We start from the raw sequence: 25,146 nt of genomic DNA, 5'->3' as shown, positions 1-25,146 counted from the left end.
TCGGACACAACTGAGTGACTTCACTTTCAGTTTTCACTTTCATGCATTGGAGAAGGAAATGGCAACCCACTCCAGTGTTCTTGCCTGGAGAATCCCAGGGATAGGGGAGCCTGGTGGGGTGCCATCTATGGGGTCGCAAAGAGTTGGACACAACTGAAGTGACTTAGCAGCAGCAGCAGCAGGTTATGTCAGAAGGCAGTCTTCTCATTTTTCTTATTCTCTCTATGCTACACTTTCCAGTTCTGATCTATGAAATAATGACCTCAAACGTGTCCAAAATTTAAAAATTCTATGGCTAACTACATTGTTTTCCATCTGCATGTATTTCTGTTTTTTTCCCAAAACACGTCTCAAATTAAGTTTGTTTTCTCTATTTTTTTCTTTCACTTAAAAAACAAAATAAATGGGAGGTCTGAGGACTGAACCTGACTTCCAGTATAGAATTTTTCTGCCATATACAATGCAGCCACTTTTTGCACAAGAGGAGGCTCTTGTGGGGGAAATAACCTCCTGAAGCTGGAATCTCATTGTAACAAATTATTTGCTGTTTCCTATATGCTCTTGGCCATTGTTCAAAATATAGCCATCCACTATTTATCTGTATTTTAAAGATTTTTACCTTGTCTTTCCAACATGAATGTTAAAGATATTTTGAAATACAGTGGACATACCAGTTCCAGGAGGCATATATTCCAAAACTCATATAAACATCAGGACCAAGAACTTGTAAAGCATCTTGGTTGTACATATACCTTGAAGATAGTCTATTAATAAGGAAGTGTTGCTAACCCTTTTAATGTCACAACCAGTGAGACACTTATCTTTCCAAACCTTTTTAAAAAATGACAAAAGCAGTAATATGAACACTATAGAAAAATTTAAAAAACCAGTATATTACTACCATCCAGAGATTATACAGTAGCATTTGAGTGGGCATCCTTCTACAACTTAATCCACACATATGCACATATATGTATTTCTTTATCAAAGTGAGACTACTCTGTACATATTGCTTTGCAATCTTTACCTTTGAACACATTTTCATTTTATCTAATACTTAGTCTAGATTCAAATCTTCCAGTTGTCTCAAAAATGTCCTTTGCCACTTGTCTGCCTAAATGAGGGTTCAATCTAGAAACAAGGGTTGATTCTGATTATAGATCTTACATCTCTGTTAATCTAAAAGAGTCCCATTTCTCCTAACACCAATTTGTTGAAAGACCAAGGCAGCTGTCCTACAGAACATCCCATCTTGTAAATTTTTGCTTCTTTATGGTATTCTTTAGATGACCACATTATTTCCTACTACTGTAAGAAGGAAGGTTGACTTAAAGGCTAGATAATTTTAAGGTACACATGTTTGGCTAGAACATATCATAAAACGATTAGTATATTTCATTTTTGTGTCTAATCAAGAGCTATATAGGATCTGAATTTTTCCCTATCAAGAATGTGAAAAACTGACCACTAGATTTTGACGATAACAGATCTTTCCCCCTCAACTTCATTTGTGAATAGTTTTATTTTTATTTTTTTAATATTTTTATTACTGAGACAGACCTAAAACCGCAGCTTCTGGAAGAACCATTTGTTCTTGCCGGTCTTGTATCTCTCCTCAAACTTGACCTTTGCCTCTCGTCGGGCCTTGCGTTTGAGAGCAGGGTCTCTGAAGACATCCTTGTTGACAACAGTTTTGTCCAAGGGAATATCCACAGAGTACCTTGTGGGCATGAGGTGATTATAATTATAAACTTTCACGAAAGACTTGATCTTTGACCTCTTGGCGATTTTCTTCTTGCCCATGGCAGCTGTCACTTTGCAGGGATAGCGATCAATTCCACCCACCAGAGCATGGCTGTAGGGTTGGTCTGAGGTGCCGTCATCAATGTTCTTCACGATGACCGCTTTGCGTCCGGAGTAGCGACCGGCCAGGACCAGCACCACCTTCCCGGGTTTCATGAACTTGCCCATTTCAGCAGCTACCGCTCTGGACTACAGCCCATTTGTGAATAGTTTTAAAGCACAGAAAAATGAAAAGAATAGTAAACTAGGATGCCTACCAACTACACTGAATAATTGTTAATATTTTGCTAACTTTGCTTTATGTATAAAAATAATTAAAAATAATTCTTGCTGAATCATGTGAAAATAAGTTGCAAATATAAAACAATTTACCCCTAAATATTTCAGAATGCATTCACCTAAAGATAATAACATTTTCTTTTCATGGTCATATAATTTTGACTCTTTGAAATTTGGCAATTATTTCCTAATATCAACTAATATTTCCAAACCTAAACCTCCTTGCTACTGCTGCTGCTGCTAAGTCACTTCAGTAGTGTCCGACTCTGTGTGACCCCATAGACGGAAGCCCACCAGGCTCCCCCTTCCCTGGGATTCTCCAGGCAAGAACACTGGAGTGGGTTGCCATTTCCTTCTCCAATGTGTGAAAGTGAAAAGTGAAAGTGAAGTCGCTCAGTCATGTCCGACCCTTAGCGACCCCACAGACTGCAGCCCACCAGGCTCTTTCATCCATGGGATTTTCTAGGCAAGAATACTGGAGTGGCTTGCCATTGCCTTCTCCTTAATTGTCCCCTAAAGTCTGTTACTGATTTTTAAAACCAGTATCCAGCCAAGATCTACTCACAGCTTTTGGTTAAGGTGTCTCTTTGGTCACCCTCACTTCCATCTTCAGTTTTATAATAACATTAGCTTTTAGATGGAGAAGGCAATGGCACCCCACTCCAGTACTCTTGCCTGGAAAATCCCATGGATGGAGGAGCCTGGTAGGCTGCAGTCCATGGGGTTGCGAAGAGTCGGACATGACTGAGCGACTTCACTTTCACTTTCATGCATTGGAGAAGGAAATGGCAACCCACTCCAGTGTTCTTGCCTGGAGAATCCCAGGGATGGGGGAGTCTGGTGGGCTGCCGTCTACGGGGTCGCAAAGAGTTGGACACGACTGAAGTGATTTAGCAGCAGCAGCAGCTTTTAGAAGAGATGAGGCCAATTTAATTATTTACTCTTAATAACTGAGAATATTTTATTTTTTGGAAACTAGTATCTCATCACAAAACATATTTGAGAAATATTGAAGACTTTGGTAGAGGGACCAATCATTTCATTTTGCATAGGATTAAGGGGCCTCCCGGGGTACAGGAAAAGTTTGCATTCTTTTGTAACTCTGCTATTAAAAAAGTCCTACACACATCTGTTTTCACTAATCAAAATAAACCCAAAGAGGATTTTTGCTTTTATTTAAAAAGGCCAAAAGGGAAAACAGAACTCAGTATTTGTTTTGCAGTGAGCAAATTCAGAAGCTCCTTTATGACTACACAGTGGAACTGAGAAATAGATTTAAGGGATTAGATCTGATAGAGTGTCTGATGAACTATGGACAGAGGTTCGTGACATTGTACAGGAGACAGGAATCAAGACCATCCCCAAGAAAAAGAAATGCAAAAAAGCAAAATGGCTGTCTGAGGAGGCCTTACAAATAGCTGTGAAAGAAAAGTGAAAAGGAAAGATATACCCATTTGAATGTAGAGTTCCAAAGAACAGCAAGGAGAGTTAAGAAAGCCTTCCTCAGAGATCAATGCAAAGAAACAGAGGAAAACAATAGAATGGGAAAGACTAGAGATCTCTTCAAGAAAATTAGAGATACCAAGGGAACATATGATGCAAAGACGGGATCAATAAAGGATAGAAATGGTATGGACCTAACAGAAGCAGAAGATATTAAGAAGAGGTGGCAAGAATACACAGAAGAAAAGATCTTCATGACCAAGATAATCACAATGGTGTGATCACTCACCTAGAGCCAGACATCCTGGAATGTGAAGTCAAGTGGGCCTTAGGAAGCATCACTACAAACAAAGCTAGTGGAGGTGATGGAATTTCGGTTGAGCTATTTCAAATCCTGAAAGAGGATGCTGTGAAAGTGCTATATTCAATATGTCAGAAAATTTGGAAAAGTCATCAGTGGCCACAGGACTGGAAAAAGTCCGTTTTCATTCCAATACCAAAGAAAGGCAATGCCAAAGAATGCTCAAACTACCACACAATTGCACTCATCTGACACACTAGTAAAGTAATGCTCAAAATTCTCCAAGCCAGGCTTTAGCAATACATGAACCATGAACTTCCATATGTTCAAGCAGGTTTTAAAAAAGGCAGAGGAACCAGAGATCAAATTGCCAACATCGTACACGAGACAGCAAAAGAGTCACAGATGTATAGAACAGTCTTTGGGACTCTATGGGAGAGGATGAGGGTGGGATGATTTGGGAGAATGGCATTGAAACACGTATGTTGTCATATGTGAAACGAATCAACAGTTCAGGGTCAATGCATGTTATAGGATGCTCGGGGCTGGCATGCGGGGATGACCCAGAGGGAGGATAAAGGGAGGAGGGAGGTGGGAGGGGGGTTCAGAAGGGGGAACTTATGTAAACCCGGGGCGAATTCATGTCAATGTATGGCAAAACCAACCAATATAATATTGTAAAATAAAAAAAAAAATAAAATAAAATAAAACAAAAAGTCAACTCATAAATATAAAAAAACAAAACAAAACAAATTGCCAACATCCTCTGGATCATTGAAAATGCAAGAGAGTTCCAGAAAAATATATATTTCTGCTTTATTGACTATGCCAAAGCCTTTGTGTGGATCACAACAAACTGTGGAAAATTCTGGAAAAGATGGGAATACCAGACTACCTGACCTGCCTCCTGAGAAATCTGTATGCACATCAGGAAGCAAGTTAGAACTGGAAGCAACAGTTAGAACAGTTAGAACTGCAACAACAGACTGGTTCCAAATAGGGAAAGGAGTGCGTCAAGGCTGTACATTGTCACCCTGCTAATTTAACTTATACGCAAAGTGCATCATGAGAAACGCTGGGCTGGAAGAAGCACAAACTGGAATCAAGACTGCCGGGAGAATCATCAATAACCTCAGACATGCAGATGACACCACCCTTATGGCAGAAAGTGAAGAAGAACTAAACAGTCTCGTGATAAAAGTGAAAGAGGAGAGTAAAAAGTTGGCTTGAAGCTCAACATTCAGAAAACAAAGATCATGGCATCTGGTCCCATCACTTCATGGGAAATAGATGGGAAAACAGTGTCAGACTTTATTTTTTTAGGCTCCAAAATCACTGCAGATGCTGATTGCAGCCATGAAATTAAAAGACGCTTACTCCTTGGCAGGAAAGTTGTGACCAACCTAGATAGCATATTAAAAAGCAGAGACATTACTTTGTCAACAAAGGTTTGTCTAGTCAAGGCTATGGTTTTTCCAGTGGTCATGTATGGATGTGAGAGTTGGACTATAAAGAAAACTGAGCACCGAAGAATTGATGCTTTTGAACTGTGGTGTTGGAGAAGACCTTGAGAGTCCCTTGGACTGCAAGGAGATCAGTCCTGGGTATTCATTGGAAGGACTTATGTTGAAACTGAAACTCCAAAATTTGGCTACCTGATGCAGAGAGCTGACTCATTTGAAAAGACCCTGATGCTGGGAAAGATTGAAGGCAAGAGGAGAAGGGGACGACAGAGGATGAGATCGTTGGATGGCATCACTGACTCGATGGACACGGGTTTGGGTAGACTCCGGCAGTTGGTGATGGACAGGGAGGCCTGGTGTGCTGGGGTTCATGCAGTTGCAAAGAGTTGGACACAACTGAGTGACTGAATTGAACTGAATTCAGAAGCTGTGTGAACACTGAGCAACAAAAGTAGCACCACCAAGCTCCTCCCTAAGGAACTACACTCAGCATCCCAGCACAAGCCAGCATAGCTTTGAACCGTGAGTGAGCATCTGGGCTTTATCTTAATTTACTTTGTGCTTCAGTTAACAGGATGTGAACTGGCTAAGGTAATTGAGTCTTCACTCTACATTCTTTCTGCTTATGAGATTTCATAGCAACACTCTACTATTGGATCTTAGAAAGTGAAAGTTACTCAGTTGTGTCTGACTCTGCAACCCCATGGACTATAGAGTCTATGGAATTCTCAAGGCCAGAATACTGGAGTGGGTAGCTTTTCCCTTCTCCAGGGGATCTTCCCAACCCAGGGATTGAACCCAGGTCTCCGGCATTGCAGGCGGATTCTTTACCAGCTGAGCCACCAGGGAGGCCCACAAATACTGAAGTGGGTAGCCTATCTGTTCTCCAGCAGATCTTCCCAATCTAGGAATAAAATTGGGTCTCCAGCATTGCAGGTGGATTCTTTACCAACTGAGCTATCAGGGACGCCCATAGGATAGCAAAAGAAAACTGTAATTATTTATATACTTAACATTTTTTAAACTAAGCTTTCTGAACTATGCATTAATTATGCATGTAAATACAGAATATAGGCTAGGGAAAATATAACTAAAATGCCACATCTTCTCAAAATTAAAAAATAATAAGCAATATCTTACATTAATCTTCTATTACTTAATGCTGCATCACCGTTAAAATCATATCCTAAATTGACAGCCATTGCAACACAATGGCCTCCATAAAGACAGTATGAGGGCAAGGGAGAGCCAATGGGCATTGGATGACTTTGAGACTCACAGAGGAAAAATAACTAAACATGGGAAAGGATGCCCTAAGAGACCACAAAGCACCATCATATACATTCTTTGGGCAAACTTGCCAGAAGGAGCACAAGTGCCCAGTCACCTTCTCAGAGTTTTCCAAAAAGTGCTCAGAGAGATGGAAGACCATGTCAATTGAAAAAGAAAATTTTGAAGGCATAGTAAAGGTAGACAAGGCCTTTAAAACAGAGAAATGAAAACCTGCATTCCTCCTAAAGGAGAAACAAAAAAGGAGCTCAAGGATCCCAATGCATACAAGAGGCTGCCTTCAGTTTTTCTCCTGTTCTTCTTCCAAATCAAAAGAGAATATCCCAGCATACCCACTGGCAATGTTGCAAGGAACTGGGAGAAATGTAGAACAGCATCCCAGCAGATGACAAGCAGCTTTATGAAAAGAAGGCTGCGGAAACCAATGGAAGGAGAGTCTAAGAGGATGGAGGGAAAATTGGAAAGAAAAGGGAAAGTGATGGTTAAAAAAAGAAATGCGAGACGCCCGGCTCCGGCGGCGCAGGCGCAGTCGCGGGAGGCGCCCGGCTCCGGCGGCGCAGGCGCAGTCGCGGGAGGCGCCCGGCTCCGGCGGCGCAGGCGCAGTCGCGGGAGGCGCCCGGCTCCGGCGGCGCAGGCGCAGACGCGGGAGGCGCCCGGCTCCGGCGGCGCAGGCGCAGACGCGGGAGGCGCCCGGCTCCGGCGGCGCAGGCGCAGACGCGGGAGGCGCCCGGCTCCGGCGGCGCAGGCGCAGACGCGGGAGGCGCCCGGCTCCGGCGGCGCAGACGCGGGAGGCGCCCGGCTCCGGCGGCGCAGACGCGGGAGGCGCCCGGCTCCGGCGCAAGGGACCACGTGCAGAATCGTGGCTGAGATGAGCTACCCCGCGCCCAGGGTTAGGGCGGTGGCCGAGAGGAGCTGTACCACTTTCAGGAGGCGGTGGCTGCTTGGGCACCAGAGGGCCGAGAGGAGCTGATCTACATTCAAAGCAGGAGGCGCGGCCTTGAGGAGACACCCCTCGTCCAAGGTAAGGTACAGCGGCTGCGCCTTGCTGGAGCAGCTGGGAAGAGATACTCCACGACCAAGTGGAATATAAGAATCCAGTGTTCTGGGGAGGAAGGAACAAGATGGCGGAGGGATAAGATGGCAAGACCACTTTCTCCCCCACAAATTCATCAAAAGAACATTTGAACGCGGAGTAAAGTCCACAAAACAACTTCTGAATACTGGCAGAGGACATCAGGCTCCCAGAAAAGCAGCCCATTGTCTTCTAAAGGAGAGAAGAAACCCAGCTCCACCCACCAGAACACCGACACATGCTTCCCTAACCAGGGAACCCGGACAAGTCACCCATCCAACCCCACACACAGCGAAGAAACTACGTAATAAAGAGAACTCCACAAACTGCAAGAAGAGGGAAAGGCCACCCCAAGCAAAGCAATATAAGCAAGATGAAGAGGCAGAGAAATACCCAGCAAGTAGAGGAACAAGATAATTGCCCACCAACACAAACAAAAGAAGAAGATATAGGGAATTTACCTGATAAAGAATTTCAAATTTTGATGGTGAAAATGATTCAAAATCTTGAAAGCAAAATGGAGTTACAGATAAATAACCTGGAGAAAAGGATTGAGAAGATGGAAGAAAGATTTAATAAGGACTTAGAAGAAATAAAAAAGAGTCAATATACAATGAATAATGCAATAGATGAGATCAGAAACACTCTGGAGGGAACAAACAGTAGAATAACAGAGGCAGAAGACAGGATAAGCGAACTAGAAGATAAAATTGTAGAAATAAATGAAACAGAGAGGAAAAAAGAAAAACGAATTAAAAGAAATGAGGACAATATTAGAGACCTCTGGGACAATGTTAAACGCTCCAACATTCGAATCATAGGAGTCCCAGAAGAAGAAGACAAAAAGAAAGACCATGAGAGAATACTTGAGGAGATAATAGTTGAAAACTTCCCTAAAATGGGGAAAGAAATAATCACCCAAGTCCAAGAAACCCAGAGAGTCCCCAACAGGATAAACCCAAGGTGAAATACTCCAAGACACATATTAATCAAATTAACAAAGATCAAACACAAAGAACAAATATTAAAAGCAGCAAGGGAAAAGCAGCAAATAACACATAAGGGGATTCCCATAAGGATAACAGCTGATCTTTCAACAGAAACTCTTCAGGCCAGAAGGGAGTGGCAAGACATACTTAAAGTGATGAAAGAAAATACCCTACAGCCCAGATTACTATACCCAGCAAGGATCTCATTCAAATATGAAGGAGAAATCAAAAGCTTTACAGACAAGCAAAAGCTGAGGGAATTCAGCATCACCAAACCAGCTCTCCAACAAGTGCTAAAGGATCTTTTATAGACAGGAAACACAGAAAGAGTGTATAAACTTGAACCCAAACAATAAAGAAAATGGCTACGGGATCGTACTTATCAATAATTACCTTAAACGTAAATGGGTTGAAATTTTCAAAAAGGCTAGGAAACAATTCTCATAGCCATCAATAGATCAGTGTTGAGTTCATGAATAGTTTTTAAAGTTTGGGACAAACTGTAGTATTTGCTATTTGAAGTACTATTTGTAATTGGCATATTACGATGTAACATTGGTCTTCATTTCCAACTTAAAACGCCTAAAAATGCCTAACAGGTTTTTAGATGTGTGAATTTTAGTTGAAATGTATTTTATGATGTTACTAAACCTGCAGAAATATTGAAATATTTCAGAGAACTTATTCACTGTACATTTAATTTATTTATAAAAGTTATGAACCGTAGAAAGTTTTACTTGTTGGGTCAAATGCTTGTTGCTTCAAATGCTTGTTGCATTTGAAGTGCTAGTTACAAGAAAATCAAATACCTTCAATGTATAAATGCTATTAAGTTTTTAAAGGACTCTGGAGTATAAGTAAGTTTGTTTAAAGAAATTTGGTCTGTTCAACTTGAAAAAAATAAATAAAATTGGAAAAAAAAATTAAAAAAAAAAAAAGAAATGCCACAAACCAATATTGTAAACCAATCATCAATCAATTACAAATAAACAAATGTTAAAAAGAAAGAAATGGGATTTGAAGGCCGCTGACTAGGAGATGAATCAGGAGGCTAGGTGGCCAGGAGCAAACCTGGGATGGACGTAAGGCTATATCCCAGTGTCCATGTCAGGGCTTGGAGTTCCTTGGTAATATTTTCTGTTCGACTTTAGAAATTAAATAATGTATATATTTGGAACTTAGAAATTATATATTGACTTAGAAATTAAATATTTATATATTTGGAACACTCACGAAAAGATCTGACTATTTTGTGTACTAAGATGCCAATATTTTATTGGGTTTATACAAAGCATGAATCCCCTAATATGACAAATAACTGGATATAATAATGGAGAGGGAAGTTTCTGGGATTGGCCACTTGATCTCCATTTCATCTTCCTTCTGTTTGAATACATTGGAAATCTAAAAAGCAAACGAACCCTAAGGAACAAAACAAAACAAATTTATGTGAACCAAAAACATCTACTGAAACTTTCCAAGCTGGAGTCCCTAGTCAAGGCTATGGCTTTTCCCGTGGTCATGTATGGATGTGAGAGTTGGACTGTGAAGAAGGCTGATCGCCGAAAAATTGATGCTTTTGAACTGTGGTGTTGGAGAAGACTCTTGAGAGTCCCTTGTACTGCAAGGAGATCCAACCAATCTATTCTGAAGGAGATCAATCCTGGGTGTTCATTGGAAGGACTGATGCTAAAGCTGAAACTGCAATACTTTGGCCACCTCATGCGACGAGTTGACTCACTGGAAAAGACTCTGATGCTGGGAAAGGTTGGGGGCGGGAGGAGAAGGGGACGACCGAGAATGAGATGGCTGGATGGCATCACTGACTCTGTGGACATGAGTTTGAGTGAACTCCGGGAGTTGGTGATGGACAGGGAGGCCTGGCGTACTGTGATTCATGGGGTCGCGGAGAGTCGGACACAACTGAGCGACTGAACTGAACTGAACTGAAGATAAAGAAAAAATATGGAGCAAAAAAGATAGTCATCAAGGTTGAAGACAAGGAAGAGGAAGAGAAGGAAGTTGAAGATGATAATAATAAGTTGATTCTAGTTTCCTGCTTGTCTAAAAGTGTTTAACCTCCTTGTGCACAACTCACTCTTTCTAAAGAAAAAAGAACTGTAAAGCTGTACAAGACTTGTTTTTAAACTGTATAGTGACTTTTTCTATATAGTTAACATACTATCAAATGTCTCTTTAGCTAGCCCTGAGTTTGCGTGAGCTCCGGGAGTTGGTGGTGGACAGGGAGGCCTGGCATGCTGTGATTCATGGGGTCGCAGAGAGTCGGACACGATTGAGCGACTGAACTGAACTGAACCCTGGTGGTATTTTCAATAGATACTAATTTTGCGAGTTGTATTAATAAATTGGCAAAGAAATGTAAAGTAGGTTCTTGTTGGTGCACAGCAAATATCAATTTTATATAGGGATGGTAGTTTTACCATCTTCAGTTGTCTCTGATGCATCCTATATGAATTACTATTCTCTTAACTGAACACCACTTTGTAACAGAAAAAAAGTTGCAATTGTTTTGTTGACATTCTAAGTGTTTCTCATATTAATACCATTTTCATATTAGAAAAAAATAAACCCCAAACCAATGTTTTATCTTAGATAATGTTATCTGCTGCACAAAATAGATATTCTTTTAAATTTTATTTTTAAGAAATAATTTCACACGTAGTTACATAAACCCTTAGGAGTTACTTTTTTCTTAAGTAGAAGCATGCCTTTTATAGTAAGACAGCTCATGATTTGTTCTTTAAGGGTTTTATTTTAATAAGATTCTTCTGCAACTGGATGATGACACAGTTTAGGTTTGTTGGGATTATTTTTCAGCAGCCAATCAGCTAGCCAAATCTATGGAAAAGAAAAAAAACCTTTATGTTAATTAATGTTCACATACTTTCTTCAGTATATACTCTATCAATTTAAAACAGTTTCCAAAATCACTTTAAGAATAATAAGAAAAGGACCACTAAAAATTGAAACAGTAAGTATTACATTAGACAATATTGTCAAGCATAGATCCAAATTGGAAAGGAAGGTAAAACTATGTTCACAGATAACATGACCCTGGTATATACAGGTATAATATTCTTCCATCAGTTTATTGTACTTTGCAGATATAGCTTTTTTTTTCTTTACAAATTGAAGGTTTTTGAGCCCTCTGCATTGAACAAGATTATCAGCACTATTTTCCCAAGAGCAATTGCTCACTTTATGTATCCATGTCTCTGTGTATGCTAATTCTCATAATATTTCAAACATTTTCATTATTATTAGATTTGTTGTAGTGGTCTAGGGCTTCCCAAGTAGAGTGGTGGTAAAGAACACACCTGCCGATGCGGGAGACCTAAGAGATGTGGGTTCCATCCCTGGGTCGGGAAAATCCCCCGGAGGAGGAAATGGCAACCCACTCCAGTATTCTTGCCTGAAGAATCCCATGGGCAAGAGGACAAAGGAGCCTGGTGGGCTACAGTCCATAGAGTCACAAAGAGTCGGACACAACAGAAGCAACTTAACACACACATAGTGGTCTATGATCAGTGATTTTACTGCAAAAAAAAAATCATGACTCACTGAAAGCTAAAATGATGGTTAACATTTTTTTAGATTAAGTTATACACATTGTGTTTTTTAATATATAATATTATTGCACACTTAATAGACTACAGAATACTGTAACCCTTTTATATATGCGTGGGGAAACAAAAAAGTTTGTATGACTTGCTTTACTGCAATACTTGCTTAACTGTCATGGTCTGGAACCTAACTGGCAACATCTCCATGGTATGCCTGTATAAAAAATTCCGAAGAATCTAAGAAAGCTACTAGAGCCAATAAATAAATATGGTAAAGTTGCAGGTTACAAGATCAATACAGAAAATCAGTTGTGTTTCTACATATCAACAATGAATGATTCAAAAAGGAAATTAAGAAATCATATTCATTTATAATAGCCTTGAAAAAATATCTAGGATAAATTAACCAACCTGTGTCCTGAAAATCATAAAACATTGCTGAAAGAAACAGAAAGATCTAAATAAATGAAAAGACAGCTCATGTTCATGAATAGAAAGATTTAATAATGTTAAGATACTAAGATGTCAATGCTACTCATAGTGATCTACAGATTCAACACAATTCCCATCAAATTTCCAACTGCTGTTTTTGCAGAAATGGAAAAGTCAATCCTTAAATTCATATAGAATTTCAAGGAGTTCCAAATAGGTAAAAAAAAGTCATGAAAGAAAACCAAGTTGGAGAATTTTCCAATTTTGTTCTTCCCAATTTCAAAATCTTCTATAAAGGTACAGTGATCAAGACAATTAGGTATATAGATATACATATAGATCAATGGAATAGAATTGAGAGTCAAAAATAAACCCATATATATGACCAACAGGTTTTTGACAATGGTTCCAAGCCCATTCAATGGAGAAGGTACAGTCTCCTCAACAGATGGTACTTAGAAACTGGATTTCCACATGCAAAAAATGAAGTTGACCCCTATCTCACTTAATATAAAAAATTAATTCAAAGTTTGTCAATAACATAAATACGAGTTAAACTCTTTAAAATCTTAGAAAATAAAGGAGTAAATCTTTATGACCTGAATTTGGCAATAGATTCTTAGATATGATACCATAAGCATAAGCAACAAAAAAAATAGGTAAATCAGACTTCATCAAATATTCAAAACTTTCATGTATCAAAGGACATCATTAACAAAGTGAAAGGGGGCTTCCCCTAGTGGCTCAAAGGTGAAGAATCTGCCTGCCAAAGCAGGAGACATGGGTTGGATCCCTGATTTGGGAAGATGCCACATGCTGTGAAACAACTAAGCCTGTGTGCCACAACTATTGAGCCTGTGCTCCAGAGCCTGGGAGATGCAACTACTAAGTCCACGTGCCACAACTACTGAGGCCCGAGCACCCCAGGGCATGCTGCTCCCCACAAGATAAGCCACCATAACGAGAAGTCCTTGTACTGCAACTAGAGAGTAGCCCCCTCTTGCTGCAGCTGCAAAGAAGTGCACACAGCAAAGAAGATCCAAAAATAAGTTAATAAAATTATTATTTTTTAAAGTGAAAGGACAACCTATAGAAAGGGAACATATATTTGCAAATCATATAAAGATTTAAAATCTATAACATATAAAGAACTCCTGCAACTCAACAACAAAAACAATTAAAAATGAGCAAAGAAAAAAAAATGAGCAAAGAACATGAATATGAACAGACATTTCTCTGAAGAAAATATACAAATGGCCAGTAAACACTTGACAAGAGGGTCAACACCATTTGTCATTAGGGAAATGCAAACCAAAGCCACAATGACAGGCCATTTCACATCTAATAAGATGGTTACAATTATTTTTTAAAAAATGGAAAATAACAAGTGTTAGTCATGGAGAAACTGGAACACTCATACATTGCTAGTAGGAATGTAAACGGGTGCAGCTACTGTGAAAAATAACTTAGTGATTACTCAATAAGCTAAACTCAGAATGATTGTATGACCCAGAAAATTCACTCTTAAGTACATACTTCAAAAAAATGAAAACAGGTACTCAAACAGATACTTAAACACCAGTGTTCACTGAACCATTATGTACAAATAGCCAGAAGGGAGAAACAATCTAAGTATCTATAAACAGATGAATGGATAAACAATATATATGTATAATCAAATATTATTCAACTATAAAAGGGATAAAAGTCTAGTACCTGCTACTACACAACTGAACTTCGAAAGCATTATGACAAGTGACATAAGTCAGACACAAAAAAACCCAAATATTATATAATTCTTATACGTAACTTATGTAAAATATCTAGAATAGACAAATTCATGGAAACAGAAAGACTAGAGGTTACTAAAGGGTGGCAGAAGGAGATAATGGGGAGTTATTGCTTAATGGTTACAGAGTTTCTGTTTAGGGTGATGAAAAAGTTTTGGAAATAGGTAGTCATGATGGCTATACAACACTGTGATTATAATTAATGCCACTGAACTGTACACTTGAAAATGGTTAAAATGACAAAGTTTATCTTATATTTACCATCAAAAAAAATTGTTACGTATATACAGAAGTACTAAAAATGTTAAAAAAGAAATGTTTATTGTGGTACTGTTATCAGAACATACAGCTCAACATAATGGAATACATGCTCATATATAGAATTTTATATGTGATAAATGTGACCTCGTAAATTAATGTATAAGAACAACTGGTCGGCACTCCAGTGTTTTGCCTGGAGAATCCCAGGGACAGGGGAGCCTGCTGGGCTGCCGTGTGTATGGGGTCGCAAAGAGTCAGACACGACTGATGTGACTTAGCAGTAGCAGCAGCAGCAGCAGGGAAACCCTGTGTGCTGCAGTCCATGGAATCGCAGAGTCAGTCGGCACTGAGTGACTGAACTGAACTGTACAACGTATTTGACTTTAATTATCTTTAAAGGCCCTGTCTCCAAATGTAGTCAGTCTCTGGGTAACTGGGGCTTGGGACTTTTGCTTATGAGTTTTAGGGGGATACAATTCATCCCATAATAGGGGTCCAGCAGGGCAGTTGGGACATTGTAAGGGCTTATTTTTTAAAAATTTAAGTTAATATTTTTCAGTGTAGGAATGATTTTCATGTTATTCTGTAATGATAAAGGAAACATAGTCCTGTCTGGGATATAATTAATATAGTTAGTTATCTATAGAGAAACTACTTCCATTTGAAACTTTTTAAAATGCTTGATTTAGTGTTTGCTTTAAATCTTTTGACAATATAATCCATTTATTTCCTTTCCTCTTTGACAGTAGTTATAAAACATTATACTGTTAAAGGATGGAAACTTCCAGTGATTGATCACTTAGATTAATTTAGTCTCCTCCTCACTTTCACCCATTACTCTAACAAACTATGCTGTTGAGAAGATGGAGCCTCATTTAAGACTGACTATTTTGATCTGGTCATTACTAAGTGCACGACTAGATGCCATCATATCTAAAGCCTGATCCCTGGAAAATTGTTCCTAGGAAACTGATGGCACACCAGTAAACACTCAGGTCCTGCAGTCAACACTCAGCAAAGCACTAGGGATGTTACCGTTGACTTGTGCCTCCTGGGCACAAGCATGGTTGGTGAGGGTAGAAATATAAACCCTTTGGAAGAAATATTAAGGAAACTTCTAGAAGGTCATAGGGGCTTCCCTGGTGGCTCAGCAGTAAATAATCTACTTGCCAGTGGAGGAAATGCAAGAGATATGTGTTCTATCCCTGGGTAGGGAAGATCCCCTGGAGAAGGAAATGACAACCCACTCTAGTATTCTTGCCTAGGAAATCCCATGGATAGAGGAGCCGGGAAAGCTCCTACAGTCCATGGGGTTGCAAAAGAGTCAGACATGACTTAGTGAATAAACAACAACAAAGAAAGCCATAGGAGATCTTCACTCTAAAGAGACATGACCCCAGGCTTCCCTGGTGGCTCAGTGGTAAAGAATCCTCCTGTCAGCGCAGGAGACACAGGATCGATCCCTGATCTGGGCAGATCTCACATGCCCAGGAGCATCTAAGCCTATGTGCCACAATTATTGAGCCTGTGCTCCTGAGCCCGGGAACCACAACTACTGAGCTCACAGTCTGCAACTACTGAAGCCGTAAAGCTTGGGCTCTGCAATAAGACAAGACATCGTAATGAGAAACCCCCTCTTGCCTCAACTAGAGAACAGCCTGCACAGCAACAAAGACCTAGTACAGCCATAAATAAACAAAATTACTAAAAAAGAGAGAGGGAGGGATGACCCTGATAATAGATGTTTAGTGGGGATTTGAAGCAGAGAAGTCTGCCCCTTGGCTGGGAGCGTCACCACGTCATCACTGGTGCGTGTAGTAAGCTGTATGCTGTGAATGGAGTGCTTTCCTTCTTTAAAGGATGTAGCGATGTAGTCTTAGCATGCCTGGCTCTTTGGGTATCTTTTAGTCAGTTATCCTGTTGGGGCAAACAGGCCCTCAGCTATTTATTTCATTTCCCACTTGTTTCCCTTGATACAGAGAAACACCCAACAGAATAAACTACAGGACACGTAAATCCAAATTAGTTTTTTCTGGCTACTGTCATTTCTGGGAAAGGGAAGTGGATAAAATTACTTTTAGAATTTCTTGAGAGAATTGTTGGTCTCTCAGTTTGTGATGGCTCTGGGTATCCTGTGTGGAACTAGCTGAGTTTATGTTAACATACTGCTGTTTGGGTAAAGACTATTGTAAAATACATCTGACGGTTTATTTTAGATGATGGAAATTTAATGCCTTTTGGAGCTAAAGTTATTATTGTTAATATTGTAAACATTAAAATGGCCATCAAACCAAAAAAAAAAAAAAAGAACAACTGGTCGGAAAACAAATCAATTTAGATCTTTATTTTGTGATATATATAAAAGTAAATTCCAGAGACACAGGAAAGCTAAAAAGGAAAAAAAATATTAATAGAAGAAAACGAAAGTGAATATTTAGCAAAACCTTTAATAGAACAGAACTTTCTAAACTTAGATGATAAAGTAAAACTCACAATAAGAAAAAAATTAAGGTTTGACTTATTGAATATTATTTAAAAGGCAAAATTAGAAGTTAAACAAAAAGGGAAATATTTTTGCAGCTAATACAACAAGCTTGATGTAACCAATACATAAAGAATTTTTACACCTATCCTTCTCAAACTATTCCAAAAAACTGCAGAGGAAAAAAATGCTTCCAAGCTCATTCTATGAGGCCAAGATTACCCTGGACACAAAAACTAGACAAAACAACACCAGAAAAGAAAATTATAGGTCAGTATCACTGATAAGCATAGCAGCAAAAATTCTCAAAGAAAACTGAATTTTATACATTAAAAGAATCATACACCATGATCAAGTGGGACTTATTCCAGGGCTGCAAGGATGGTTCAATTTCTGCAAATCAATGTAATACATCACATTCTGAAGAATAAAAATCATACAATCATCTTAACAAATGAAGAAAAAGCTTTTGACAAAATGTAAGATCCATTTACAATAAAAATTCTCAGCAAAGTGAGTATAGAGGGACAATACCTCAACACAATAAAGATCATAGAAGACTAGCCCACAGTAACATCATATAAGAATGCCCACTTTTTCCACTTTTATTCAGCATAGTGTTAAAATTCCTAGCCACAGCAATCAGAAAAAATAAATTAATTTAAAAAATAAAAGAAATCTGAACAGGAAAGGAAGAAGTAAAACTGTTACAATTTGAAAATGACATGATATTATATAGAGAAAACCTTAAAGACACTACCAAAAAACTGTTAGAACTAATAAACTCAGTGAAGTTGCACAATACAAATTTAATACAGAAATGTGTTGTTTCTATACACTACCAACAAAAAGAGAAATTAAGAAATCAATCACATTTACAATTATATTAAAAAATACCTAAGAATAAATCTAACTAAGGCGGTAAAAGACCTGTACTAAGAGAACTGTTATTACACTGATGAAACTGAAAACACAAACAAATGGAAAAATATGTTACATTCATGAATTAGAAGAATTACTATTGTTAAAATAACCATACTAACCACAAGATTTAATGCCTTCCCTATCAAAATACCCATGGCATTTTCCACAGAACTAGAACAAATAATTCCAAAACTTGTATGGAAACACAAAAGACATTCACTAGCCAAAATGATCTTGAGAAACAAGAACAAAGCTACAGGTATCACATGCCCTGATTTTAAACTATACTACAGAGCTATAGTAACCAAAGCAGTATGGTACTGGCATAAACACAGACACATAGATCAACAGAAAAGAATAGAAAACCAGAAATGAAACCACATTTATATGGTTAATTAACTTATGTCAAAGAAGACAGGAAATACAGTAGAGAAAAGACAATCTCTTCAATAAATGATTTTAGGAAAATTGAATAGCTACATGCAAAAGAGTTAAACTCACACCATATACAAAAATAAGTGAAAGATTATATTAAGACTTAACTGCAGAGAGGAAACCATAAAATTCCTAGAAGAAAACACATGCAGTATGCAACTTTGAAATCAGTCTTAGTAATATATTTTTTAAAATAGTCATTGAAATATAGTTGATTCACAATGTTGTATTATTAGCAATATATTTTTGGATGTATTTTTCCTCAGGCAAGGGAAGCAAAAGCAAAAAAATCCACATAAAACAAAAAGCTTTTGCACAGCGAAGGAAACTATCAATGAAATGAAAAGGCAGCCTACTGAATGGGAGAAGATATTTGCAAGCAATATATCTGATAAGAAATTAATATTCAATATATACAAAGAACTCCGACACCTCAACATCATAAAAGCAAAAACTGAATTTAAAAATGGGCAGAGAACCTGAATAGATATTTTTCCAAAGAAGACAAACAGATGGCCAACAGGGACAACATCACTAACCATCAGGGAAATGCAAATCAAAACCACAATGAGTTACCACCTCATATCAATCAGAATTGCTATCATCAAAAAGAACACAAATAGGACTTGCCTGGTGGTCCAGTGGTTAAGAATTCACCTGCTATCAGGGTTTCATACATAGCACTGTAGCTCCCTTGCTGCTATTTATTGAAAATCAGCCCTTGACACAAGGGTTTTAAAAAAATTAATAAAAAAAGAATTTTTTAAAAAATGAGAAAAACTAAACAGAAAAAATAACAGTGGGGGAAAAAAAAGAAACAAAACAAACAAAAAAAATGGAGGAAAAAAAGAATTCACCTGCCAATGCAGGGGACACCCATTCAATCCCTGGTCTAGGAAGATTCCACATGTCCTGGAGCAACTGAAACCATGAGTCACAACTACTGAACCCATTCTCTAGGGCCCACATGCTGCAACTACTGAGGCCCTGAGCTACTCAGCTCCCTAGAGTCCATGCTCTAAAACAAAAGAAGCCACTGCCACGAGAAGACTGTGCAGTGCAATGAAGAGTAGCCCCCATTCACTGCAACTAGAGAAAGCCCATGAACAGCAATGAAGACCAAAAAAATCAATAAATAAAATTTTTAAAAAACACAAATAAGAAATGTTGGCAAGGATGTGAAAAAAAGGAACCCTCGTGCACTGCTGGTTGTAATTTAAGTTGATATAGCCAGCAAAGAAAGTAATAGGCTCCTCAAAAAATTAAAATCAGGAGAAGGAAATGGTAACCCACTCCAGTATTCTTGCCTGGAAAAGTCCATGGATAGAGGAGCCTGGCAGGCTGCAGTCCATGGGGTTACATGACTGAGCATGCATGCATGAGGGTGGAGGGAGATGGGTTGTAGCAATAACCTGGTAGAACTAAAAAAAAAAAAATTAAAATCAGAACAACCATATGATCCAGCAATTCTGCTTCTTGGTCTTTTTCTGAAGAAAACAAATACACTAATTTGAAAAGATATATGCACCCTTATGTTCACTGAGCATTATTTACAATAGCCAAGATATGGAAGCAACGTAAGTCAACAGATGAACAGGTTAAATATATGTGACATATACATATACATACATACTGGAATATTACTCAATGAAAAAGAAAATTCTCCATTTGCAACAACATGGATAAATCTAGAAGGTATTGTGTTGTGTGAAATAAGTCAGAGAAAGACAAATACCATATGATTTCACTTATAAGTGGAATATAAACACTAAAACAAATGAATAAACAAAACAGAAACAGAGTCACAGATACAGAAAACAAATAGGCAGTTGCCAGAGGGAAGGTGGGTTGGCAGTGAGTGAAAGAGGTAAGGGATATTAAGAGGTACATACTTCCAGGTACAAAATAAACGAGTCACAGGAATTAAATGTACAGGAGAAAGGGGACTATAGTAAATAATAATAACAATACAATAAATTGTATGGTGACAGATGGCAACTAGATTTATCATATTGATCATTTTGCGATATAAGGAAGTATCAAATTACTATGTCATGCACCTGGAACTAACACAGTATTGTAGATTAGTTATAATTCAGTAATGGAAAAAGGAATTCGTACAAAACTCCAACAGATAAGTGGATCTAAAGAAAAACAGATAATTCACAAAGGAGGAAATACAATTAAACATAGGGGAAAACGTAATTTTACCAGTATACATATATATATGAAGTTAAAGCAATTGAATTATCATCTTTCATTTATTTTGTCTCTTATCAAGTCAGTCCCATCCCCACCCCAGTGTTTTTAACTTACATCTAAGACTTATATGGATGAAGTGAAATGAAAATTATACATTGGTGATCACAGTGTACCTTGGGATTGCCCTTAAAGGAGGCAATATGACAGTATGTATTGTGACAAAATATTCATATTAGAAATAATAATGCAAAAAAAAATTAAGAAAATTCTGAAAAAGAAGAGTAATTGAAAGGCTTAGAACTATCTGATTTTTGAAATATATTACAAACCTGTAATACTTAAAGCAGTATAGTACTTACAAATGAACAGACATAGACAAATGAAATAAACCAACTCCCCAAAATAGAAATAAACCCACAAAACGCATGCAAGAATGTAGTATATATTAATAGAACATTCTTAAATGTACAAGAAAAAAAAATCTACAATAAAAACAAACCATCAATAAATGGTTTTGGTCAACTAACCAAATGGAAAATTAAATAAAATGTGGCATCTACCTCACTTCCTATAACAACAACAACAAAAAAATTCCAGATGATCAAAGACATATCCATACAGGATGGGAGGAAATATAATATTACAGTGTATTAGAAGGGGACTTTCCTGGCAGTCCACTGGTTAAGACTTTGCCTTTCAGTGTAAGGGATGTGGGTTCAATCCCTGGTCAGGGAGCTAAGATCCCATATGACACGTGGACAAAAAAAAAAAAAACAAACATAAAAAATAGAAGTGGGCTTCCCTGGTGGCTCAGTGGTAAAGAATATGCTTGCCAATGCAGGAGACACAGGTTTGATCGCTGGTCCAGGAAGAAGTGTCACAACTATTGAGCCTGTGCTCTAGAGCCCGGGAACCACAACTACTGAAGGTCACGCACCCTCTAGGGTGCTCTGCAACAAGAGAAGCCACCGCAATGAGAAGCCCATGCACTACAGCTAGAGAGTAGCCCCTGGCCACCACAACTAAAGAAAGCCCTTGCGCATCAATGAAGAACCAGTACAACCAAAAATAAATAAATAAATAAAATTACTTTTAAAAAAGCTTTCCCTTAAAGAAGCAACATTATAACAAATTCAATAAAGACTTTAAAAAATAGGTCCACATCAAAAAAAAAAATTCTTCATAAAAAATGTACTACAAGGCAGCATGAGAGAATGTTATTTATGATCTTGAAACAGAAAACCTTCAAATATGACAGAAATCCAAGTCATAAAAGAGCTCAATAAATACAGCTACATAAAAATTAAAATATATCATGAAAATAGTCAAAAGACAGTGATAAAATATGGAAATCTACTAAAATCTACTAATCAACAGAAGGCTGATTTTTTTAAACATATGGAGTACCAATACAATAAAGAAAATACTACACAACTGAGCCCTGGCAAATGGATTAAGGGTATGAGTAGGAATTTCATAGAAAAGGAAATGAAAATGGCTCTAAGCAGTGTATATAAAAGATACTCAAACTCACTCATAACAAAATAAATATAAATTAAGTTACAAGATACATTTTTCACCTATTACATTGGTAAATAAAAAAAAAAACCCACCAAACTTGAAAAAACATCAGGTACTCTCATTCATTTTTCATCGGCATATAAAATGGTACAACTATGGTGGCTTAGGCTGTAAAGAATCCACTTACAATGCAGCAGACCTGCATTTGATCCCTGGGTTGGGAAGATCCCCTGGAGAAGGGAATGGCTACCCACTCCAGTATTCTTGCCTGGAGAATTCCATGGACAAAGGAGCTTGGCAGGCTACAGCCCATGGGGTCGCAAAGAGTCGGACACAACTGAGCCACTAACACTTTCACTGTGCTGTGCTGTGCTAAGCTGCTAAAGGTGTGTCCAACTCTATGTGAGCCTATGGACCGTAGCCTACGAGGTGCCTATATCCACGGGATTCTCCAGACCAAGAATTCTAGAGTGGGTTGCCATGCCCTCCTCCAGGGCATCTTCCCCACCCAGGGATCAATCCCACATCACTTATGTCTCCTGCATCAGCAGGCAGGTTCTTAACCTCTAGTGCTAACTAGGAAGTTCCCATACTTTCACTCCAAAAGGTAATTTGGCAATATTTATCCAAATTAAAAATGCACATATCAAAAACATCAAAATAACATTCTTTTTCACTCAGTATTTCATTTGTAGAAATTTATTCTATAAATATATGATATGCTGATGAATAAAGATATTCACTGTAGCAGTTTATAAAAAGCAAGGAGTGGAAGCAAACTAAACAACCATCTATATGTGACTAATTAATAAATTGTAGAGGAGCCACTGGCAGATGCGGGAGACGCCCGGCTCCAGCGCAACCGACCACGTGCAGACTCGTGGCTGAGATGAGCTACTCCGCGCCCAGGGTTAGGGCGGTGGCCGAGAGGAGCTGTACCACGTTCAGGAGGCGGTGGCTGCTTGGGCACCGGAGGGCCGAGAGGAGCTGATCTACATTCAAAGCAGGAGGCGCGGCCTTGAGGAGATACCCCTCGTCCAAGGTAAGGTACAGCGGCTGCACCTTGCTGGAGCAGCTGGGAAGAGATACTCCACGACCAAGTGGAATATAAGAATCCAGTGTTCTGGGGAGGAAGGAACAAGATGGCGGAGGGATAAGATGGCAAGACCACTTTCTACCCCACAAATTCATCAAAAGAACATTTGAACGCGGAGTAAAGTCCACAAAACAACTTCTGAATACTGGCAGAGGACATCAGGCTCCCAGAAAAGCAGCCCATTGTCTTCTAAAGGAGAGAGAAGAAATCCAGCTCCACCCACCAGAACACCGACACATGCTTCCCTAACCAGGGAACCCGGACAAGTCACCCATCCAACCCCACACACAGCGAAGAAACTACGTAATAAAGAGAACTCCACAAACTGCAAGAAGAGGGAAAGGCCACCCCAAGCAAAGCAATATAAGCAAGATGAAGAGGCAGAGAAATACCCAGCAAGTAGAGGAACAAGATAATTGCCCACCAACACAAACAAAAGAAGAAGATATAGGGAATTTACCTGATAAAGAATTTCAAATTTTGATGGTGAAAATGATTCAAAATCTTGAAAGCAAAATGGAGTTACAGATAAATAACCTGGAGAAAAGGATTGAGAAGATGGAAGAAAGATTTAATAAGGACTTAGAAGAAATAAAAAAGAGTCAATATACAATGAATAATGCAATAGATGAGATCAGAAACACTCTGGAGGGAACAAACAGTAGAATAACAGAGGCAGAAGACAGGATAAGCGAACTAGAAGATAGAATTGTAGAAATAAATGAAACAGAGAGGAAAAAAGAAAAACGAATTAAAAGAAATGAGGACAATATTAGAGACCTCTGGGACAATGTTAAACGCTCCAACATTCGAATCATAGGAGTCCCAGAAGAAGAAGACAAAAAGAAAGACCATGAGAGAATACTTGAGGAGATAATAGTTGAAAACTTCCCTAAAATGGGGAAAGAAATAATCACCCAAGTCCAAGAAACCCAGAGAGTCCCCAACAGGATAAACCCAAGGTGAAATACTCCAAGACACATATTAATCAAATTAACAAAGATCAAACACAAAGAACAAATATTAAAAGCAGCAAGGGAAAAGCAGCAAATAACACATAAGGGGATTCCCATAAGGATAACAGCTGATCTTTCAACAGAAACTCTTCAGGCCAGAAGGGAGTGGCAAGACATACTTAAAGTGATGAAAGAAAATACCCTACAGCCCAGATTACTATACCCAGCAAGGATCTCATTCAAATATGAAGGAGAAATCAAAAGCTTTACAGACAAGCAAAAGCTGAGGGAATTCAGCATCACCAAACCAGCTCTCCAACAAGTGCTAAAGGATCTTCTATAGACAGGAAACACAGAAAGAGTGTATAAACTTGAACCCAAAGCAATAAAGAAAATGGCTACGGGATCGTACTTATCAATAATTACCTTAAACGTAAATGGGTTGAAATTTTCAAAAAGGCTAGGAAACAATTCTCATAGCCATCAATAGATCAGTGTTGAGTTCATGAATAGTTTTTAAAGTTTGGGACAAACTGTAGTATTTGCTATTTGAAGTACTATTTGTAATTGGCATATTACGATGTAACATTGGTCTTCATTTCCAACTTAAAACGCCTAAAAATGCCTAACAGGTTTTTAGATTTGTGAATTTTAGTTGAAATGTATTTTATGATGTTACTAAACCTGCAGAAATATTGAAATATTTCAGAGACCTTATTCACTGTACATTTAATTTATTTTATTTATAAAAGTTATGAACTGTAGAAAGTTTTACTTGTTGGGTCAAATGCTTGTTGCTTCAAATGCTTGTTGCATTTGAAGT

The 25,146-nt window shown here is 38.4% G+C and overlaps 1 protein-coding gene and 1 pseudogene across 1 annotated transcript in view; both read right to left on the bottom strand.

Annotated features, from left to right (window-relative positions):
- Window positions 1-1,540: 1,540 nt before the first annotated feature.
- Window positions 1,541-1,995, bottom strand: LOC129558551 (large ribosomal subunit protein eL27 pseudogene; annotated as a pseudogene).
- Window positions 1,996-11,328: 9,333 nt separating this feature from the next.
- The window catches only part of NME5 (NME/NM23 family member 5), a 43,678-nt gene continuing 29,860 nt past the window's right edge, over window positions 11,329-25,146 (bottom strand). The window contains exon 5 of the mRNA XM_055430941.2: window positions 11,329-11,499. Coding sequence (XP_055286916.1) covers window positions 11,416-11,499 — 84 coding nt within the window. The 3' untranslated portion in view covers window positions 11,329-11,415. The remainder of the gene's footprint in view (window positions 11,500-25,146) is intronic.

The sequence above is a fragment of the Moschus berezovskii genome, chromosome 8, assembly GCF_049115385.1.
Source record: "Moschus berezovskii isolate FMDL1 chromosome 8, NW_MosBer_1.0, whole genome shotgun sequence".
In the NCBI taxonomy this organism is placed as follows: Eukaryota; Metazoa; Chordata; class Mammalia; order Artiodactyla; family Moschidae; genus Moschus; species Moschus berezovskii.
The sequence above is the reverse complement of the archived record's forward strand: the minus strand, read 5'-3'. Positions and strand labels throughout refer to the sequence as shown.